Source organism: Leptodactylus fuscus, chromosome 2, assembly GCF_031893055.1.
Source record: "Leptodactylus fuscus isolate aLepFus1 chromosome 2, aLepFus1.hap2, whole genome shotgun sequence".
Lineage (NCBI taxonomy): Eukaryota > Metazoa > Chordata > Amphibia > Anura > Leptodactylidae > Leptodactylus > Leptodactylus fuscus.
The window spans coordinates 187,617,368-187,639,167 of record NC_134266.1 but is presented as its reverse complement, the minus strand read 5'-3'; the positions used below and the strand labels follow the sequence as shown (position 1 = coordinate 187,639,167).

General features: G+C 42.5%; 1 protein-coding gene across 3 annotated transcripts in view; it reads left to right on the top strand.

The window, feature by feature from the left end:
* Positions 1-319: 319 nt before the first annotated feature.
* TPP2 (tripeptidyl peptidase 2) overlaps positions 320-21,800 on the top strand; it is a 65,217-nt gene continuing 43,736 nt past the window's right edge. For 2 of the 3 annotated variants that reach the window (XM_075265323.1, XM_075265325.1), the window contains exons 1-13: positions 320-534; positions 2,371-2,499; positions 8,733-8,828; positions 9,069-9,173; positions 11,581-11,705; positions 14,154-14,317; positions 15,487-15,641; positions 16,657-16,733; positions 16,857-16,984; positions 18,477-18,576; positions 20,669-20,817; positions 21,270-21,385; positions 21,560-21,728. In XM_075265323.1, the coding sequence (XP_075121424.1) occupies positions 373-534; positions 2,371-2,499; positions 8,733-8,828; positions 9,069-9,173; positions 11,581-11,705; positions 14,154-14,317; positions 15,487-15,641; positions 16,657-16,733; positions 16,857-16,984; positions 18,477-18,576; positions 20,669-20,817; positions 21,270-21,385; positions 21,560-21,728 (1,675 nt within the window). In that variant the 5' untranslated portion in view covers positions 320-372. The remainder of the gene's footprint in view (positions 535-2,370; positions 2,500-8,732; positions 8,829-9,068; positions 9,174-11,580; positions 11,706-14,153; positions 14,318-15,486; positions 15,642-16,656; positions 16,734-16,856; positions 16,985-18,476; positions 18,577-20,668; positions 20,818-21,269; positions 21,386-21,559; positions 21,729-21,800) is intronic. The other variant, XM_075265324.1, reaches the window with a different exon arrangement.

Here is a 21,800-nt window from a genome sequence, read left to right as displayed (position 1 = left end):
GTTCCCTTCAATGAAAGATTTGGTGGGGCATCAATGTGTCATTGATCCTAGCAGATACGAGCTGACACACAGCCGCCATTTTTTATACATTGGATGCAGGGCTCCTTCCTCACAGACGATGAGACCGCTCCCACAAATACCGGGGGCGGCTGTGATCATCCCGGCCTTTGAGTAACGTTCTCAATAACAGAAGGCCTGTAGGGGGCGCGTCACATATTTCACAGGCAATGGAAAGTTACGTAGACCAATCAGCGTTAAGGAGGCGTGGCGTCGCCCCACTTCCGCCTTCCATCCGCCTCGCCTTGTAGGTCCAGTTGTTGGTGTGTTTGCCCAACCTGCTGCAGAGTCCGCCCCCTCTTCCTTGTCGTAATCATGGCTGCCGGTTTTGAAGAACCTTTCCCCTTCCATGGGCTGCTTCCTAAGAAAGAAACCGGAGCCGCTTCTTTCCTTTCTCGGTATCCGCACTATGATGGACGTGGAGTGCTGATTGCAGTGCTAGACACCGGGGTGGACCCGGGTGCCCCAGGGATGCAGGTACACGAGGGCAGCCATGTCTGTTCCACTTCCTATAAGAAGGCACTGGTATAATAACGCTGTGTCAGGTGCCAGCTGTGTGCCTATTGGGCTGCTGTATCTTATTGCAGTGACTGGGGCAGTGCCAGTGTGTCTGCTCACAAGGGCTGTGCTGTCTGGTGCAGCCTCTAGCAGCTACAGTCTAGCTCATCATCTCCTCTTTCTCTCAATACCACAAAGCCAATCTTTTTTTCTCTCACTATATACCCAAAATTAAATGAGAGTTTTTAAGAAATTCAGTCAAAAGCAAGGAGTGTCCTAAAAATGACTCCCCAAAAGCTAAAGAGTTGGTTCTTAGGTGTTTGCTGAGGGTCTTTACCTGGCTGTAGGGATGGTATGTGGATGTCTGTATGACCCTTACAGCCGGTCACTGCCGAGGGTGCATGGATGGCTTGGAGACATGGCTCATCGAGGAATAGTCATATGAAGAAGCCAGTGGGCAAAAATGGGCAGTGAGGTGTAAACTGACAGATATATGATTAAAAAGCATTAAAGGGACACTCCAATGTTTTTTGTTTTTTTTCCTTATATTGTCTGAAAGACCATACCTTTTAAAGATGACCCTTCATGTCCTCATGCATATGCCATTTTATATACCTCTAGAAAGCTGACAGTATGCTGAATTCCCCTTGGTGGGACTATTAAAGGGTTATCTTATTCAGTGCACTGTCAGCTTTCCCGGTATGTGCCTCGGGGCTGTAGATGTCTATGCCGTTAATTTCGGCACCGATATCTCCCCGTTGTCAGAAGGGCGTTCCTCACAACCTAGAGTCATCGCTGTGCTGTGAGAAATGCTCCCTCTGACAGTACAGGGCTAAGGATGAGTATGGCAGGGGGTAAATCTGTTTAAAATCCTATTGATTTCAGTGGGATTTGGACTGATGTCTGTTACTGTTGTGTTTTTTTTTTTTTTTTTTTTTACTGTATCCGTCACATGTCCATTCTTTTAGCGGAGAGAATAATGCAGGGTGCAGAACTTTTAACTTGTGGTGGATGTGAACTGTCCATTTAGACATTGTCTGTCTAAATGGGCATCCAGTGCCAACCAGTTGCTCTCCCCTGCATCTACTGTGGTTCAATTGGCAATTGCAGTAAATTATCAAAGTGGCTGAACTGTAAACTTAATGTTACTATTAGACATGAGTGAATAGTATTCGAAACTCTAATTTCGAATACCTCACTCCCTTAGGAATGAATGGAGGCGTCTGAACACCAAGGGGTTAAGCGCCGACTGTGCTCCGGCCGCTTCCATTCATTTCTATGGAGCAAGGTATTCGAAACTAGAGTTTCGAATACCGTTTGCTCATCTCTACTTACTATATATGTGAAACCACTGTACAGCATCATGTACTTTCTACACAATATCCGTATTGTGGCACAGTGCCATATTCTACAAGGTAACAGGAAGTGTGTGCTGCTATATGGTGCTATGTTATAAACAGATAACGACAGGACAAATATTGTCAACATGCTATTCTCTGTTAGGGTGAGTTCATACAGGGTGAATTTTTTTGCAGGAAGGTTTTGAGACCATAAATAGGCTAGTGGATATTCCATAAATACCCCTTTAAGTCCATGAGTTGTCCTTTGATGCTGATATAACCAGATCATTTTTAGACATTAGGCCTTTACAAGCTGTCTGAGTAGACAAACCTAGTGCAACTTCTCACAATGTACAGCCTATGGACTCTCCATGCACACCACTGAGTGGCAGAGGGGTTTGAAAATTGTGGTAGTTGTATAGAAATGGAACCATGTAAAGGATTTTTGTTTAACTCTTTCTCTTCTTTAACTCAGCAAACATCTGATGGAAAACCAAAGATAATAGACATTATAGACACTACTGGCAGTGGTGATGTAAACACCAGTACTCTAGTGGAACCAAAAGAAGGTGTAATATTGGGCCTTTCTGGTAGAACTTTAAAGGTAAGTGTCTTAATTATTTTCAGATGTCATGAATATCTATTGTAAGCTTTACAACTTTCTTATAAAGGTGAAGGGTATCTCTTTTGTCACCCCCTTCTCCCTCATCGATTGTAAGCTCTTGTGATCAGGGCCCTCACTCCTATTGTGTAAATGTATTTATTTTTGCTCTCATGTCTCACTTTGTCTGTGTTTGAACTCTACAATTCATAAAGTGCCACGGAATATGTTGGCACTATGTAAATAAACATTTGTTTTTATGAAGATATCCTACTGAGTAAGCAAAGTCTTGTGGACCTGCCCTTAAAGGGGGTCATAAACAGGTTCTCTTTAAATTAACAGCATCTTCTCTGATAATTATTGGTATTCTAAAATGGATACCTACATGAGTGGTGGCTGTATGTGCTTGGCATTCTTGATGATAAGAAATAAGAGAGGAGATTCATGGCAACTTCTGTGTCACTTATAAGTTTTCTTTCTGTTTACTCTTCTTCCACTGGTGTTAAAGTACTTACGACTTCTCAATATGTTGTTAGTTTGGTCGGAAAACAACGTTCAGATTTATGAAGACCTTTGTTTTCAACACCTCCTCGTATATCAGGCACAACCTCTGCCAAGCTGTGCCCTCCGCTGCCATTGATTTTGGGCATCATTTTTACCAGTTTTCTTGCAAAAATGATGATGAATCTTCAAATTAACTGTCCCATCGCATCCTTTCCATGCCTACTTTTAAGAAGTAGGGCGGTGTAAAATTTCCAGCTGTTGACATTTTTGTAGCAAGTGGCAACTTTTATTCTGAGCAAATGTGGCATAGATTAATAAATAGGGCTGAGAAAATATGACCTAAATGAAAATCAAATCAAATAGGCTTTATTGGCACGTCCAAACGGATATTTGGCATTGCCAAAGCTAGTAAAGTGGGGGGAGTTGGAGTCGAGGGGGAGAATATGGGGGGGTGGCTGATTTGGGGTATAACAGTCCGTGGAGTCTCATCTTCCTCTTAGTTGGTGGCCGCTATATGGGGAAGTGGGGGTGGGTGATTTGGGGTATAACAGTCCATGGAGTCTTATCTTCCTCTTGTTTGGTGACAGCTGGACACGTATTGGGCAGCGATCTCCACAGTGGCCTCTTCTTCTCCCAGTAGGATGTAGAGTTTCCTCTTCTCGTCTGCAGATATGAAGTCTGGGATGTGGGCAGAGAGTCTTTGGCATTAGATGGCCCTCACAGCTGAGTGTTTGGTGCAGTGTAGCAGGAAATGGGCCCCGTCTTCTAGGGCCCCCTGGTCACAGTGCTGGCACAGTCTGTTCTCCCATGGCTTGTACGTCTGCCTGTGTCGCCCCGTCTCCATCTCTAGGTTGTGGGCACTCAGTCTGTACAGGCTCAGGGTCTGTCTGTGTTTGGGGTGGCGTATTCTCTCCAGGTAGGTGGCCATGGTGTAGTCTCTTTGCAGTGACTGGTACACGGTGAGTTTCTTGGAGTTATTTATTGCGCTTCTCCATTCCTCGATGTACCGCTCTCTGTTTCTCTCAATGACTCCTTTTATTCGTGTCTTGTTCAGGGTATGTTGGGGGTTTTGACTTGGCAGATAGCTGATGCTTGGTTGGGGGGTATCAGTTTTTCTCGGGGCTCTGTGGCTCAGCCAGGCTTGGTGGTGGTAAGAGCCAGGACTGCTGCCCTGTATGTGTGTCCAGAATGATAGCGCCCTCTTCAGCATGGTGAGCTATAGGGGGAGGCTGCCTAGCTCTGCCCTGCAGGCCTTGTTGGAGGTGCTGCGATGGACATGGAGCAGGTACTTGCAGAACTCCAGGTGGAAGTCTCTGTTGGGCTGGAATCCCACTTTGACTGGTCTGGGTAGGTGGCTGGGCTCCAAACCTCACTGCCATAGAGAAGGATCGGAGCGATGACTGCGTCAAATATCTTCAGCCAGACCCTCACCGGTGGTTTGAGGTGGTACAGTTGTCTTCTGATGGCGTAGAAGGTTCTGCAGGCTTTTGCTTTCAGGGATCCTATTGCTGCTTTGAAGCTTCCTGATTGGTTGAGCTCCAGCCCCAGGTAGGTGTAGCTGTTGGTTTTCTCCAGTGTGGAGCCGTTCAGTGTGAATTGTGGGGTGGAGGCTTTGTTGTGGCCCTTCTTCTGAAATACCATGACTTTGGTCTTCTTCTGGTTGATGGGTAGGGCCCATGTGGTGTTGAATTTTTCCAGCACTGACAGGCTTTCTTGGAGGTCTTTCTCAGTGGGGGACAGAAGTAGGAGGTCATCGTATAGCAGATACTTCACCTTACGGTCGTTCAGGGCGAGGCCTCCAGGGCTGTAGCCAGTTCATTGATGTAGATGTTGAAGAGCGTTGGGCTCAGGCTACAGCCTTGTCTGACCCCTTCAGGCCTGTTGGAAGTATGCGGTCCTTTTCCCATTCACCTTCACACTGCACTGGTTTCTGGTGTAGAAGCTCTTGATGACATCACGATTAATTGGGCATTTTACTTCGAATACAATTAATGGCGATTATTTAGGCCACGCCCTTTTACAGTATGATTTAGTGTTGGCCGTACCCCACGAGATTCGTCTTGTGAGGTTCAGCCAGAGGATTTGTTTGGACCGAACATGACTAAATTGAGAGTGCTACTATTAGACTGTGTGGTCTCTTCAGACTCCAGAATAGAGTGGGTGAGGGGAGGTGTGTACACATAAAAAAAACAACCAAACAAAAAACAGTGTTTCTGACCTCTCCTGGGCTCTGATGTGACTTCCTGCTCTCTCTGGTTGATGTCGGAGACCACAGATTGGGCCTTAGCCAGAAGGGTGGAAGACAGCAGGGAGTTGCACAGGAGAGGTGAATAACACTGTTTGTTTACTCACCTCCGCTTATTATACTCTGGAGTCTGAAAAGACCTCACAGTATTATCATAGCAGTCTCAGATCAGCCATATCTGAGTTTTCATTTAATTCTCTCCACACATTAAGAAAAATTCTGCATTACAGAATTACAGCATGAGTTTTAACTAGATCAGTTTTGAGCAGATGCCGATCTAGTTATAAGTAGAGCATATATTAATGGCACCCCCTCTGCCCTCCAGTTAGCTATGCCACTGCCTAGGAGTGGTTTGGGCTGCGTGTGTCACGTCTGGTACATTTACCAGCAGAGCAATATGACCTGATGTGACACACACAGACCAGCATGTGTGGAGTTGGTGCAGGCCAGGTGGACGTCTGTGCATGGACGACCAGATGCAGCACTAGCTCTACGCAGCCTCCCTTAGCTCACTTCTGGCCAACCTCTCTCCTTCCCTGCCTGTACTTTTAAGCCAGCCCAAGACTTGTTTATTTCGGTTAAATAAATCGTCAAAGTGCTGCCCCTCATAGCTGTCATGGATATTGCTGTCTCACTTTGCCTCATTATAGGTGTGCCCCTGGGCTGTCCTTCGTATGGAGCGTGTGACTGTCCTGGTAATAACTTGCTCTGTGTTCTTCCTAACTGCCCCCTGGCCATTATCACTGCAACCTGCTCTATCTGTTAGGATGGCACAGCCATAGTTATATAGTCCTAATTTAATAAGCGGCTACAGAAAGTGAAAGAAACTCAGCACGCTCATTCTGAATGAACATGGACTACTGGTCGTATCCATTGACAACAGTGCTCAAACAGTGGTAGGGAAAGGGGAATTTCAGTGGGCTAGTGATGTATACGATTGAGCAAGAATCCGCCTGAAATCTGGCTCCCATTCATTTGAATGGGAGGCTGTAGCTGTCAAAATCCGATTGTGACATTTTACCCTACCCAATAGAAGCAAAATACCCTCCTCCAAATTCTGCGTCAAAAATCCTTATTGGCTTTTGACAACAGAAAATTATACCGGATGAAAAATTTGGGGTATCTGCCATTGTGATACATCTTGTACCTTGTAAGACTGTCTAGTAGTTTACATTTTGTAAGCATTTGATGGATGAATTATAGAGGTTCTCCAGCGAGTCTGAACACTTACTTTCTCTGAGGTTTTTAGGTGCTCTATGCACCAAGCCGCGGAATCCGCCTGAAGAAAGGGCAGCCAGCCTGGCGGTCTACATAGACCATCATTGTGAGGCGGCAGATTATGACGTGGCTTATGCGCCATAATCCGCCCCCTCTATACCCATGTGAATGGGCCCTAAAACATTCTACTCCTCAACTCTCATGTGCTGACAATAAACAAAACCCATTACTATGCAGAATGGTTTTATGGTAAGAGTAACCAGACAAGGACTAAAGCTGTGACCATATTTTTTTCATAAGAATTTACCCTTTACCGTAACAGTTCTGCTCTGTGATCCTGAGCACCATTACCTCTTTCTCATCTGCGAGATCTATGGGGTCTCCTTTGTGGACACTTTAATCTTGCCTACCATCCCCTCATAAATGCTTCATCTGGCAGAACCCAGATCCCCTATAATGCTCTCAATAAACTACATAAGTTTTTAAACTCTCTGCTGATATGTGATACCTGGCGCACCCTGCACCCAAGTAAGAAGGATTACTCCTTTTACCCCCATGCCAACAACTCTTACAGTAGGCTGGACTACATCTTCTCTCCAAACGTTAGTCATACCTTAAAGGGGTATTCCCATCTACATAATAATTTTTTAATTTGTAGATGATTAAAAGTTAAACATTTTTGCAAATGTAAGTAATTAAAAATTCTGCAGAGTTTTAAAGATTTTCTCTAACTTTCTTAGTGCTGACAGTTTGTTATCTTGATCGGTTGCCATGGATGCGACCACCAATACAGAAACTTTCTAAGGTCAGAAAATCAGCCATGATTTCTTTATTGTGGCCGGGATATCTTCTCATACATGTAGTGTCCCTGTCTGATAACCCAGCTACAATAAGAAAATCATGGCTGGGTTCCTGACAAGTTGCAGACCATAGAAAGTTTCTGCATTAGTGGTCGTATCCATTGGCAACCGATCAAAATAAGACTGTCTCCACTAAGAAAGTTAGAGAAAATCTTTAAAACTCTGCAGAATTTTTAATTACTTATATTTGCAAAAATGTTTAACTTTTAAATATCTACAAATATAGATATGATTATGTACATGGGAATACCCCTTTAAGAAGGCAAAAGCACTCTGCTGTAGATCCATCTGTCTGATCAATAATGATGCAAAATTGTTTGTGAAACTGAATGGGAACAGATTAGGTCATCACATAAGCATGCTAGTCCAGTTTGTTGTGCTGCAAGTACTGTACCATCACATGACTTCTCACGAATTATGGACCTCTGACTCCCATATCAGCCAACCCAGATTTACATGCTGCCCTTCACCCCTCCATCTTTTGCCACCCCACAACTCCAACACCTCGCATATTCTCTCAAGTGCTGTTCTTGACCTCTCTGCTTCCCTACGCTGACCTAATATCTCAGGACGCCAGAACCCAGTCCTCTCACTGGCCATATCTACAACTCCAACACTACCACTCAGCCTTCAAAAACACATAACACATAGGCTGTTAAACCCATTTGACTGCCTCCATATTTTATCTATATGGCACCTTGCAGACGACCGTGGCCAGTGTCCTATCTGTGTATTTCATGGAGAGCACACTGAACTATTCAGTTCTATGGGCCCGTATGCATGACCATGAATTACACGTGTCCGGTCCACAAAGTATAGAACAGGTCATATTCTTGTCCTATTTTGTGACCCGGCCTAACCCTGCACCGCTCAATCTGTCATCTATGGCTTATTCGCATTCTCTGATTTCAAACACGACCGTCTGCCTCCATTTACTGCCGCATGGGAGAAGGAACTGGGGACCTCTCTTCCTTCGGACATGTGATTTGCAGCCTTCCAATCGTGCCATGAATTCTCTGTCTAGTGCAGGGCCCAGGAAACTAACTACAAAATTCCAAGAAAACTTTGAAGTGATAATTTTTTTTTATTGGAGCGTGGGGGTTGCTTTAACTTAAGTGGAACTCTATAGTTAGTGACTTGGGACTTTAAATACAGTCCCCAGTAGGGCTGTTAACCCACTGTGTAGGGCAGGTGATCTGGATTGTCATAAGGTAAATTGTCTTTTTTTTTTTTTGATTTGCTAACATATTGAAAGAGATAAATCTAGTTATGTTTAATGTTACCTTTTTTGCTTCTAATTGTGAATTTCCATGTTTACTTTTAGCATTAGCAGAGTACAATTTCTTGTACAAATCTGTGTTTTGGAAAATTGGCAAAATTAACAATTTTTTTTTTTATTTGGTTCTTAGATTCCTCCAAACTGGCAAAATCCTTCTGGTAGATACCACTTGGGTATTAAGAACGGGTTTGATTTTTATCCAAAGGCACTGAAAGAGCGACTGCAGGTAATCTGTGGGACATGAGAAATGTGTGCACTCATGTTATGGCTTGAACTGTTCTTCATCAGAAACCGTGATTGGCCTCTCTGATTGTAATCTGGAACAGGTCGTTGATTTGATATGAGGACTAGATCTATAATAACTATGCAGATCTTCACTGTAAATAGATAGGTATACTTTACATGGTGTATCTAACAGGCAGTAAAATGACTACTCAGATTAATATTAATGTTTTTACTAATCTAGAAAGAGCGGAAGGAGAAGTTATGGGATCCTGTCCACAGAGCTGTGCTAGCGGATGCATGCAGGAGACAAGATGAGATTGACACAAGTTCTAATACTCAAACTTTGGTACTGAATATTTAGTTTTTTGTCTTTTTAAGAATAATTCAGAGAAATATAGAATACCTGTATATACAGTTAGGCCCAGAAATATTTGGACAGTTAAACAAGTTTTATCATTGTAGCTGTTTACCAAAATATATTCAAGATAGTTACATAATCAGTATGTGCTTAACCCCTTAAGGATCAGGCCATTTTTGGTTTTTGCAATTTTGTTTTTTCCTTCTCACATTCCAAGAGCCATATCTTTCATTTTTCAGTTCAGAGTCAAGTTAGCTTATTGTTTGCAAAACAAATTGTACTTTGTAATGGCACCATTCAATATGCTGTGCAATGTACTGGGAAGCTGGAAAAAATCTGAATGCATTTGCGCCAATTTCATATGGGTTTAATTTATACGGCGTTCACTGTCTGGTAAACACTTTCTGTGTTCTGTGGGTCAGTATGAACATGGCGATACCAAATTTATATAGTATTTGTAATGTTTTGATACCTTTTAAAAAAAAAAACAAAAAAAAAAACTGCACAATAGAAAAAAAAAACATTTTGTCGCCATATTGTGACACCTGTAACTTTTTCATTTTTACATATATGGAGTTGGGTACGGTGTCTTTCTTATGCGGGACAAGATGACTTTTTTACTGATACCATTTGGGGAAAGATCTGATGGTTTGATCATTATTCATTCAATTTTTTTTTACACCGTTCACCGTAGGAGATTAATATTTTAATAGTTCTGGCATTTTGGAGTGTGGGGATACCTAGTGTGTGTGTGTGTGTGTGTGTGTGTGTGTGTGTGTGTGTGTGTGTGTGTGTTTACTTTTGTTTATTTACTTTTATATCTGATCTAAGGAAAGGGGGTGATTTGAACTTTTGGGGGATTTTTTTTTTATTTATTTATTTTTCTTTCTTTTACTTTTTTGATCAGAACCTCTAGGGTCCTTACCTTGAAACCTGGGGGATATGATCACTTACTATTCACTGCATACTACTGCACATGCTGCTTTTGGCAGCGTGCAATAGCTCTAATGCAGTGACAAGGCTCCCATCTGTCATGACAACCAATGACTGCCCTCCGATGACATTCAGGAGGGCGGCAGTCGGTGTGAAATAGCAGCACTGGTGGTGTCTGAATATTTTAGACGCTGCGGTATTACACAGCTGGCATCCATCCTGTATGGAGAGAGCTGAGCTCTTGAGCCCTCTCCATACATCCCCATGTGATCAATGACATACAAGTAAGTCATTCATTGTTGAGCGGTTAAAATGCTGATTCTCAGTTTTTATTTGAGGGGTTTTGAACTACAGATATAATATGTAGCAAGTAAAAGGTGTGAAGTTTGACTTGAGGTATGGCATTTGCATTTGGAAGCTGTTGCTGTGAGCCTACAACATAACACCTTTAAGGCCTTCCCTGCCCAACGCTTGCAAGTACTCAAGATGATACTCTCCTTGGATACAGAGAAGGCCTTCGATAGGATGGAATCTCTCGCCATTCCAGCCTCCATGAAATTAATACATTTTTTTTAACAATAGTTTTTTCAGCAATTATAAGATCAACCTCTCCAAAAGCATGACCCTTAACATCTCTGCCAGACTTTTTAATCCACTCAGGCTGTTCTGTCTTCCCTTTCATGGTGGTCCGCCAGGATCATTAAATACTTGGGGAGGGAGAAAGGGAGGAGTACACCCGCTACCTGCACCCTAAACTTCCTCCCTCTACTTTGTTGGGGGGGCGATGGAGCGGAATAGCGTCTAACCCTCCCCGACATCCGCCTTTCTATTACAGGGGATGCCGGGTCTGTATTGGCGGCCCCTTCCCCCCAAAATGTAAACTATCTGGTCTACTAATAGTTTTCCTGTACAGTGAACATCAAAATCAAAAGTGCCAAACCGCCGTGTTTTTTTTTTCCACCGTTTTTCACAGTTTTGCCTCTGATTTAAATAAAAGGTGATCTAAGCAATAGACATTCCCCAAAATGGTATAACTAAAAAGTACATCTGGCCCCGCAAAAAAACGCTCTATGCGTCCCTGTACAGCTGCAGGGTCACCTGTCAATGTGGCCTTGCAGCTGTTAGAAAACTACAACTCCCATATATTAAATATTTTACAATTTTTTTTGCTTCAATTTTTTTTTTCCCTCCTTTAAAATTTAGGTGCGTCTTATAGTCCGAAAAATACGGTAATTTGTCCAATTACTTCTGAGGCCCTGAAATGAGAAGGCTTTGTAGAACATCTTTGTTCAACCCCTTGCATTAACTTTGAAAATATTCACTTCAATTGCATCTCACTTATTTCACTTCAAATCGATTGTGGCATCCACTGTCCAAATATTTCTGGACCTAACTGTATATTTATCTAATAAATAAATGTCTGCCTTTTTAATCTTCTAATAACATCTCCTTTTTTGGATAGAAGGCAAAACTGATTAAAGAAGATATTCAGAATCAAGTTGAAATATTGAATATATTTGAAAAAAAATACAGCGATCCTGGTCCTGTGTATGATTGCTTGGTGTGGCACGATGGAGAAACCTGGAGGTATATTATGTCTTACTTGTTTTGTTCTCAATTCTTGCATGCAGAGGTAAACTATGAAGTGTTAACTGTGTGTGTGTGTGTGTGTGTGTGTATATATATATATATATATATATATATATATATATATATATATATATATATATATATATAATGTCTATCCAAACGACTGTACCGATCTTCACCAAATGTATCCGGGAAGGTTTAAGACAAGACTCCAACTCGCTCGGACGCACCGTTGCTGAGATTCAGCATTCCAAACACAATTGCCGGGGGGGGGCCCTTAGCCAATACAAACCTGCAAGTCTTTCACTCATATTCCAACTGCAATACACATGGTCGCTCCACATGGACAATACAACACTGATATCCAAACTGAGATACACACATCAGAGGATTAGATACACAGATCAGCACACAGTATCACACGCCAGAGGATTAGATAGACGCTTCTGCACACAGTCCCACACACCAGAGGATTAAATATGTGCTTCTGCACACAGTTCCACACTGAAGGATTAGATACGTGCATCTGTACACGGTTCCACATGCTGAAGGATTGCATACACGCATCTGCACACAGTTCCACACACCAGAGCATAAGATAAGCGCGTCTGCACACAGTACCACATGCCGTAGGATTAGATACGCGCGTCTACACACAGTTCCACACGCCGTAGGATTAGATACGCGCCTCTTCACACAATATCACACAGGGTTGGATTAGATACATGTCTCTGCACACAGTATCACAAGCCAGAGAATTAGATATGTGTCTCAGCACACAGTACCACACAGGGGAGGATTAGATACGCACCTCTGCAGACAGTATCACAAGCCAGAGGATTAGATATGCGCGTCTGCACACAGTTCCACACGATGAAGGATTAGATACTTGTGTCTGCACAAAGTACCACACGGGGGAGGATTAGATACGCACCTCTTCACACAATACCACACAGGGGAGGAGTAGATACGCACATCTGCACACAGTTCAACACGCCGGAGGATTAGATATGCATGTCTTCACATAGTAACACCGCCAGAGGATTAGAAACACACGTCTGCACACAGTACCACATGCCGTAGTATTAGATACGCGCATCTGCACACAGTTTCACACGCCGGAGGATTAGATATGTGCTTCTGCACACAGTACCACACGGGGGAGGATTAGATACGCACATCTGCACACAGTACCACACGCCAGAGGATTGGATATGCACATCTGCGCACATTACCACATGCTGTAGGATTAGATACACACGTCTACACACAGTTCCACACGCCGTAGGATTAGATACGCGCCTCTTCACACAATACCGCACAGGGGAGGATTAGATACGTGCGTCTGCACACAGTACCACACTTTGGAGGATTAGATACATGCCTCTGCACACAGTACCACACGCCAGAGAATTAGATATGCGTCTCAGCACACGGGGGGGGGGGGGATTAGATATGCGCATCTGCACACAGTTCTACATGTCAGAGGATTAGCTACATGCGTCTTCACACAATACCACACACCGGAGGATTAGATACACGCCACTGCACACAATACCACACTGGGGAGGATAAGATATGTGACTGACACAGTACCACACAGAGGTTTGGATATGCGCCTCGACACACAATACCACATGCCGGAGGATTAGATACCTGCCTCTGCACACAGTACCACATGGGGCAGGATTAGATACATGCCTCTGCACACAATACCACATGCCAGAGAATTACATACACATCTCAGCACACAGTACCACACGCCAGAGGATTAGATACGCACATCTGCACACAGGTTCACTTACCGGAGGATTAGATATGCGCCTCTTCACACAATACCACACGGGGGAGGATTAGATATGCGCATCTGCACACAGTACCATACCAACAAGGATTAGGTACTTGTGTCTAAACACAGTACTACACTGGGTAGGATTAGATACAGCTTTACTCCAGGTATCCATAACAACTGATCACAGGTTTTTAACTGATATCCAAAATGAGATACACATAATCCCATGATGCTTATGGACATACATACAAAATACACCAGTGCAAAATTGGACAATTCTTATGGGGCCACTACACAAACATAAAATGTAATATACCCGTGCGAAGGCGGGTCCTCCTGCTAATATATATAGATTTTTTTTTTTATTTTTTTTTTTACCTGTTACTGCAGATGTAGATAAAGTTTGGCTATTCTTGCTGTAGCCATTTTTCGATCTTTCACTTGTAACTCCCCGTCTTCCAAAAGGCAGAAGGTTTTTTTTTTTTTTTTTTGTTTGTTTTCTGTTCTCAAAGTTGTATGAGTACTAATTTTTACAGGACAAATTGTACTATCTAGTGAACTAGTATCTAAATAGTACTGTATGTGTTTAGCTTGTAGGATAACCCATTGTATGAGGTTCCTCCTGAAATAATGTCTTATGAATTTTCTTACAGAGCATGTATGGACACCAGTGAGTCTGGAGATCTTGACACGTGCACAGTGTTAGGAAATTATAGAGAAGCCCAAGAGTATGCATCATTTGGTACAACAGAAATGCTGAATTATTCTGTCAACATTTATGATGATGGGAACCTGCTTTCAATTGTTACAAGTGGAGGTAGGTGTTCATAGTTTACTTATTCATAATGTAATAAGTGTCAGTTATTGCCCCCAGCAACTAGAAAATTAAGTTTAAAAAAAACCCATACTCTCCTGTCCCCGAGGTCTTCTCAGCATGATCTGGTCCTTCTGTTCAGCTGTTGTCTTGCAGTGGAATTTCTCTTGCTGTGATGTCCTGGGTCACTTCCACTGACGCCCCTGACTGGCCTCAATGGCCACATTAATAATAAAAATAACCACACTCTCCTGTCCCCTGCAACACCGGGAACAGGTGAGAGGTTATTTTTTTTTTAACCTCCACCGGCCTAATTAAAAAATAAAATATTAAATATTAGCTCAGGCATCCCCCTTCATTTTTCAAACTTGCTATCATGACGAAAAGTTGTTAAAGGAGTTTTCCAAGCTTTTCATATTGATGAATTATCCGTAGAACAGATCATTGATGGAGTGTCAGACATCCACTGAACTGTTTGTTGTTTTTTTTTTTACCTCACCAAACAATAATTCAATATTCTAACTTCGAAAAACAGCATAACAAATTTAAAGGGGTATTCCCATAACTCTTGTTCTGCAGCCTCCAGGCTCTGCTCTCTTCACTTCCTGGATTTCTCAGCATATTGGTGGGTGGGGTTTCACTTACTCTGCTATCTGCTATGTTTGCAGTCAGTAATGAGGGATTATTGTAAATGCATTACCACAGTATAAAGCTGATGTGGAAACTGATGTAGCAGAGCTGGATTTGAGTCAGCTTGCATTATATACAGAGGTAACGGACTCCTTATCTCAGCCCTTATCAGCCAAATTCAATTAAACCGACTGATAAGTGGAAAAGCTGAAGATAGACAGCACAGTAATCCCGGAGCTCTCACCTCCCCCTCCCCTATCTGAGGAGCTCCGTTGCTTGTCGGCCCCTCCCTCCCCCCCCCTGAGAGCAGGCAGCTACCTCACTTGGGAAATGAGCAGATAAGCCCAGTGGCCATAGAAACGCAGTGTCAACAATGAAGTGAATAAATTAAGATAGCAGCCAAACAAAGCAGTTTTGATAAAGCAATGTATTTAGGAAACATCTTAAATCCACATAAACTAGCAGTCTAGATAGGATGCTTTTCATGGGACAACGCCTTTAAGGCATGTTGATTGGTATGTTGTGCTGTATGTACATTACAGGTGCTCATGGAACACATGTGGCCAGTATTGCAGCAGGATATTTTCCTGATGAACCAGAAAGAAATGGTGTTGCTCCTGGAGCACAGATTCTAGCAATAAAAATTGGTGACACAAGGCTGAGCACAATGGAGACTGGCACGGGACTTATAAGAGCGGTATGAATTCTATGGTTCAAGGCTAATATTGGTGTTTTTGTTTTTTTTTTTGTTTTTTTTTTCTAGATTGACAGTTTGAAAATAAAGACAATAACCTTACGTTTGAAAAATATGTTAAACTACTACTAAGTTTAGTAAAGTATATGTGTTAGCTTTTGACAGCTTGTAGGGTTCCTTAAAGAGGGTTACACAAGTTGATCTTAACCCCTTCTTAACATCCACCATATGACCATCCTCAATAGCAACAATAGCTAATGGCTACAACTCTATTGCAGTCTATGGGAGATGCAGCTATTGAGGATGGACATATGGTAGATGTAAGGATAGGGTTAAGAACAACTTGCATAGCCCTCTTAAAGGAACCCTACAAGCTGTTTTTTTTTAAAATGTAATGTATGTCTAAAATACATTTAACCCCTTCTCACCACAGGCATTTTTCGATTTTCGTTTTCAGTTTTTGACTCCTCCCTTCCAAACCCCATAACTTTTTTTATTTTTCCACTCTGAGCCATATGAGGTCTTAAAGGGGCTCTATCATTGGGAAAAGTCATTTTTAGTTAAGCACACACTTTAGAAAGGCTATTTCACATGTACCTTTTGTATGTAAATCGCCTCAGTAGGTTTTGAATGAGGCCGTTTTTATTGGCCTCCTCTGAGCACTGCAGAAGTGTCTGTGTGCACCCTCTGCTTTTCTCTCTGTGTGAGAGAGCAGGGAGACGAGTCATTAGTAGCAGCAGCCTCTCTTCTCTCACACACATAGAGAATAGCAGAGAGTGCTCACATACTTACGGAGGAGGCTAATTAGGCTGCTTTTGACACCGGAATGAAAGATGGATGCCATATCAAGCAAGTTGTTTCTGACTATTCCCCTAAGCCTGGAAAAGATTTAACAAGAGCTGTGTAAGATACGTTATCTGTTCTGCTACGAAGACTTAATCATTTTTCTTTTATTAAGAAGAAATTCATTTTGTGACTTCCTTGACTAGAATAATGAATTTGTGTTCTTATTTTACAGATGATTGAAGCAATAAAATATAAGTGTGACCTCATCAATTACAGCTATGGTGAAGCAACTCATTGGCCAAACTCTGGGTATGTCTGTGCTTCTTTATTGACTACTGTACAGACATAACATGAGTCTCAAGTGTGAATGAGTCAATTGATCATTTAAAACGTTGCAAACCTTCCCTCTAAGAAATGTATTTTTGTTCTTAGGAGAATTTGTGAAGCAATTAATGAAGCTGTATGGAAAAACAACATCATTTATGTCTCTAGTGCTGGCAACAATGGCCCATGTCTCACAACCGTTGGCTGTCCAGGAGGAACTACCTCTAGTGTCATAGGTGGGATTATACTTTTACTAGTACCTGTACAATGATATACGGAAGTGGTAGTTGTGTTGTCTCTTGGGTTATACACAGAAATCTGTAATACAGGTTATGGTTATGGAGCGGGGAGTAACTCCCCCCTCCCGCTCCTGATAATTCTCGTCTATGGACGAGCTGTGTGAGCAGAGGGAGGGGGCGTTCCTCCCCGCTCACACTGTACAGCGCGACAGGCGCTGCTGGGCAGAAGGGCGTCCCTGGCTAAGTGTCAGAAATGCCCTTCTGACTGTAAAGCGCTACGGTAACGGGACCAATAGCGCTTTACACCGGGCACAGATCGGGAAAGCCGATAGTGCGCTGAATTCAGCGCACTGTCAGCTTTTCAGCAGTATATAAAACTGCATGTGCCCGATCTGATGAAAGGTCCTCTTTAAAGGGAAGGACCAAGAGATTCGGAGTTGAGCAAAGGTCAAGTTTTGTTACCAGCTGCAACTTGATCATATACCACACAATACACATACAGCCAGAGCCATTTTAACACATTGGTGGGCCCATTGCAAACTACAGTATAATGCCCACACATAGTATAAAAGCCCCTGCAGTGGCATCACATTTTAACTTGTCCCCCACCCCTGTGACCACCCCAGACTTATATAATATAATGTCACACTCTAGTTGCCATCACAGTATAAACTCCCTCTCCTGGTACACCTACAGTATAATGTTTCCCCCACAGTTTAATGTCACATTATAGCTCCTTTAAATTTTCCAGATTTAGTTTTTCCCCGACCTGAAATTTTTGGGGTTTGCTACTCAAAAACTATTATTTTACTCTGAGGTCTATTCATATCCCAGAGTGTAATGAGTTGAAACCCAGGGCTTCTAGTTAAACATGGTGTTAGTCACCTCCTGGGCTCTTGCGCTGGTCTTGTGGTCTCAGATGTCATAAATGACATCAGAGAAGGCTAAAACCTGTGATTGGTTACGCTGGTGTCCAAATGCATCATGATGCTGACATAAATTATGCAACCGCTGAGGCCCAATCGCATGCCTCAGCGGTCTCTGAATTCATTCATTCATGATGTCTGTAGGGCCGAAGACCGGAGCCCAGGGAAGGGGATCAACACTGCTCACCTCTCTTAGGGCTCTGTTCGTTATACTGTGGGTCATGAAGAGACTCCAGAGTATAATAGCAATACTGTCTCAGATGAGTTCAGGCCAAAAAACCGCTGGGCAAACCTCGTGAGATGAATCTTGTGCGGTTCACTCAACAAATACTCGGCGCTTGGCCCTTCAGGATCTTTGTAATCTGCAGCCAGAGGTCTCTTGGCAGATACCACGCTACTGACTGTCTAGATGTCCTAAGGGGCCATCTGCTAGTATAGAACTCACTGAAAGTGCACTGCCACTTCTTTATTTTATAAAGGCCTTAAAGGGTTCACAATTTTGTCATGTTTGCCTGTTGGAGTAGAAGAATTTAATTTACAACTTGATATTGGTTCTTTCTCAGGCGTAGGAGCATATGTTTCTCCGGATATGATGGTTGCAGAATATTCCCTCCGAGAAAAGTTACCTGCAAATCAATATACTTGGTCTTCAAGAGGTCCTAGGTATGAGTCTCATCTTTTAAGTTTTGATTTCTGCTTAAAGGGATCCTATCAATCAGACACAATTTTTTTTTTTTCTAGGTACCACATCGGAATAGCCTTAAGAAAGGCTATTCTTCTACCTTACGTCGTCTTCTCCGCGCCGCCGTTCGCCTACAATCCCGGTGCTTGTCGGTATGCAAATTAGCGCTCTTGCAGCACTGGGGGCGGGCCCCAGCACTCAAACAGCATTGGGGGTGTCCCCAATGCTGCGAGAGAACTCTCTCCAGTGCCGCCTCCATCTTCATTAGCAGCGTCATCTTCATCCTCTTCTTCCGGTGGTGGCTTGTAACTTGGGCACAGCAGACTGCACTTGCCCACAGGCCATGAGAATATGGCCGCTTACAATACTGTGCAAGCGGCCATTTTCTCGTGGCCTGTGGGCATGCGCCATCTGCTCTGCCCGAGGCCTAGAAGTTACAAGCCACCGCCTGAAGAAGAGGCTGAAGATGACGCTGCTGACGAAGATGGAGGCGGCGCTGGCAAGAGTTCTCTCGCAGCATTGGGGACGCCCCCAGTGCTGTTTGAGAGCTGGGGCCCGCCCCCAGTGCTGTGTGAGAGCTAATTTGCATACCGGCAAGAACTGGGATTGTAGGCGAACGGAGAAGATGACGAAAGGTAGGAGAAGAATAGCGACATCTGGGGCATTATCATACAGGCCCAAAGCATTATGGTAGCAGTAGCAGCCTGTTGCCATAGAGGCCCAAAGCCTGTGCTAGCAGTAACAGGCTATTACTACTACCACAGGCTTTAGGCCTATATTGTAATATCCCAGATCACGTGACATCTGGGATATTACCATATAGGCCTGAAGCCGGCTAGGATTAACATGAGCACAAACAGAATGTCATGCGTTTTCCCCCCTCGGCTTATACTCGAGTCAATAAGTTTTCCCGTTTTTTTTTTTTTTTTTTTTTGTGGTAAAATTAGGGGGGGGGTCGACTTATACTCTAGTATATACGGTACATCTTTGAGCTACATTGGGGTGAAACCCTATCTGCAGAATCATTAACCTAATATGAGTGCCGTGGCGCTCTCTCCAGTATTTTATACCAATTTGAACTAGGAGGAGGTTTTCATGACTGTGTCTGGATAAATGGATGTTACCATATATGGTATAGCTGGAATGTGAAGAAATGTGTAGCTACTGATCAGTAATAGAATACTATACAGAAATTCAGAATAGTATTCAGAAATAGAGTGATCAGCAGTAGTATTATCCTGTAGATAAACAAGAAATACATAGACTCGTCAAAAGACTTGTCTTCAGTAGTTACCTTTTTTTTTTTTTTTAACGGCTAACTCACATTCCAGAGAGTTGGTGCAAATCAGGAGAAATCTTGTGGATGGTGAAGGTTTGGATTACGAAGCATACTAATCTGGGTTTATTGGTAGAATGGAGAGCGTGGGTAGAGTGGTTAACAGAAATGAGAGAAGACTTGTTGCGCTATGGACAGTTTTGTGGATGAGGATGTTAAGTTTAAATGATAGTGGACAGGCAAGCAAAGCAGTGTATGTCACAGGTTGGGGATATTCACATGTATCAAAAGAATCCTACCATAATTTATATTTATAGTAATTAATAAATAAAATGAAACCTGTGTATTTTGCACACAAGTGTCTCTTACACAACTGATAACGTCTTCCTACTCATATTATTCCCAGTGGTACTACTGTTAATGAATTTGCTCTTGACTACTGTTGGTTTAGTGCGGACCTCCTCTATTAGCTTTACTGAAGGCTTGCTCTCTTTTATTGGTCGATTTTACTCCCTCTACTTTGAATAGCACAGGGTCAGGGGAGATTCCATCAGGAATGAGGGATTGTACATAACAGGCTAGAAGAAAGGTAGAAGACTATTAATTGTGGTCTTGATGAAAAAAGCACCTTTTTTTTTTTTATTTATTTTTGGACACGTGGTGATATCATGTGGCTACATTGTCAAACTAGCTCGATAGCAGCATAGTATATATTGATATAGAATATGTAAGTAATTATATAGCTTTTAAAAAAAAAAAAAAAAAAAAAAAAGTAATCATGTTTCTCTTGTGACTAGTACTGATGGAAGCCTTGGAGTCAGTATAAGTGCACCTGGAGGAGCTATAGCATCTGTTCCAAATTGGACCCTGCGTGGCACTCAGTTAATGAATGGAACGTCCATGTCTTCTCCTAATGCGTGTGGAGGCATTGCACTAGTATTATCAGGTAAATCTAGCTATGCACTTTGTCATATTTTTCTCTACTCATCTGCATGGTGCTTGAAGTGTAATTTCAATGCTATATGTTTAACCAATGCACTCCATATATAATGTGAAGTCTCCTTAGATGGGATAACTCACTAAAGCTGGGTTCACATCTGCTGTGGAGATTCAATCGCAGAAACTGCCAAAAATCAACAGAACGAAAAGTCCTGCATGGAGGTCTATACTCTTCTCCACTTTCAGTTTGAAAAAGACCGACCCCTTTTATAGTCAGTGGGGTCTGCTGGTGTCCGCATGTAACTGCTGTTTTAGCGGTCTGGCTCTCCGTCGTTCAGGTCCCCCCTAAATTCAAACAATGGAAAGCACAACGCTCATGTGAACCTAGCATAAGCAGCGTTTATTTACTTTGCATGGATATCTCCTTATCTGTTTTTGTTTTTCTCTACTTTTATTTAGGTCTCAAAGCAAATGGCGTTCCATACACTGTGCATTCAGTTAGGAAAGCTCTTGAAAATACAGCTATGAAGGCAGAAAACATCGAAGTGTTTGCTCAAGGGCATGGTATTATTCAGGTATGTGAATTTGTAGCACACCGTACATTTATTATTTATTATTATTATTATTATATTTATTTTTTAATATGCAAGGTAATCATTAGTCATGTTTTTACAGATTGGTAATTTTGGTATGGAATTGTGAATTTTTACATTTTACTGATGAACTTTTTGATTGTTTTCTCTTTGTAGGTTGACAAAGCTTATGACTACCTCATGCAGAATGATTCACTAACCAGTAAGATAGGGTTCACAGTCACAGTGGGAAATGGCCGTGGAATTTACCTCAGGGATCCAATACAGGTTGCTGCCCCCTCAGATCATGGGGTAGGCATAGAACCAATGTTCCCAGAAAACACAGGTAAGGAGGGCGTAAAATTGTATATAATTATTACTGTTTTAACTAGAAATTCTAGTTGCTGTTGTTACACAG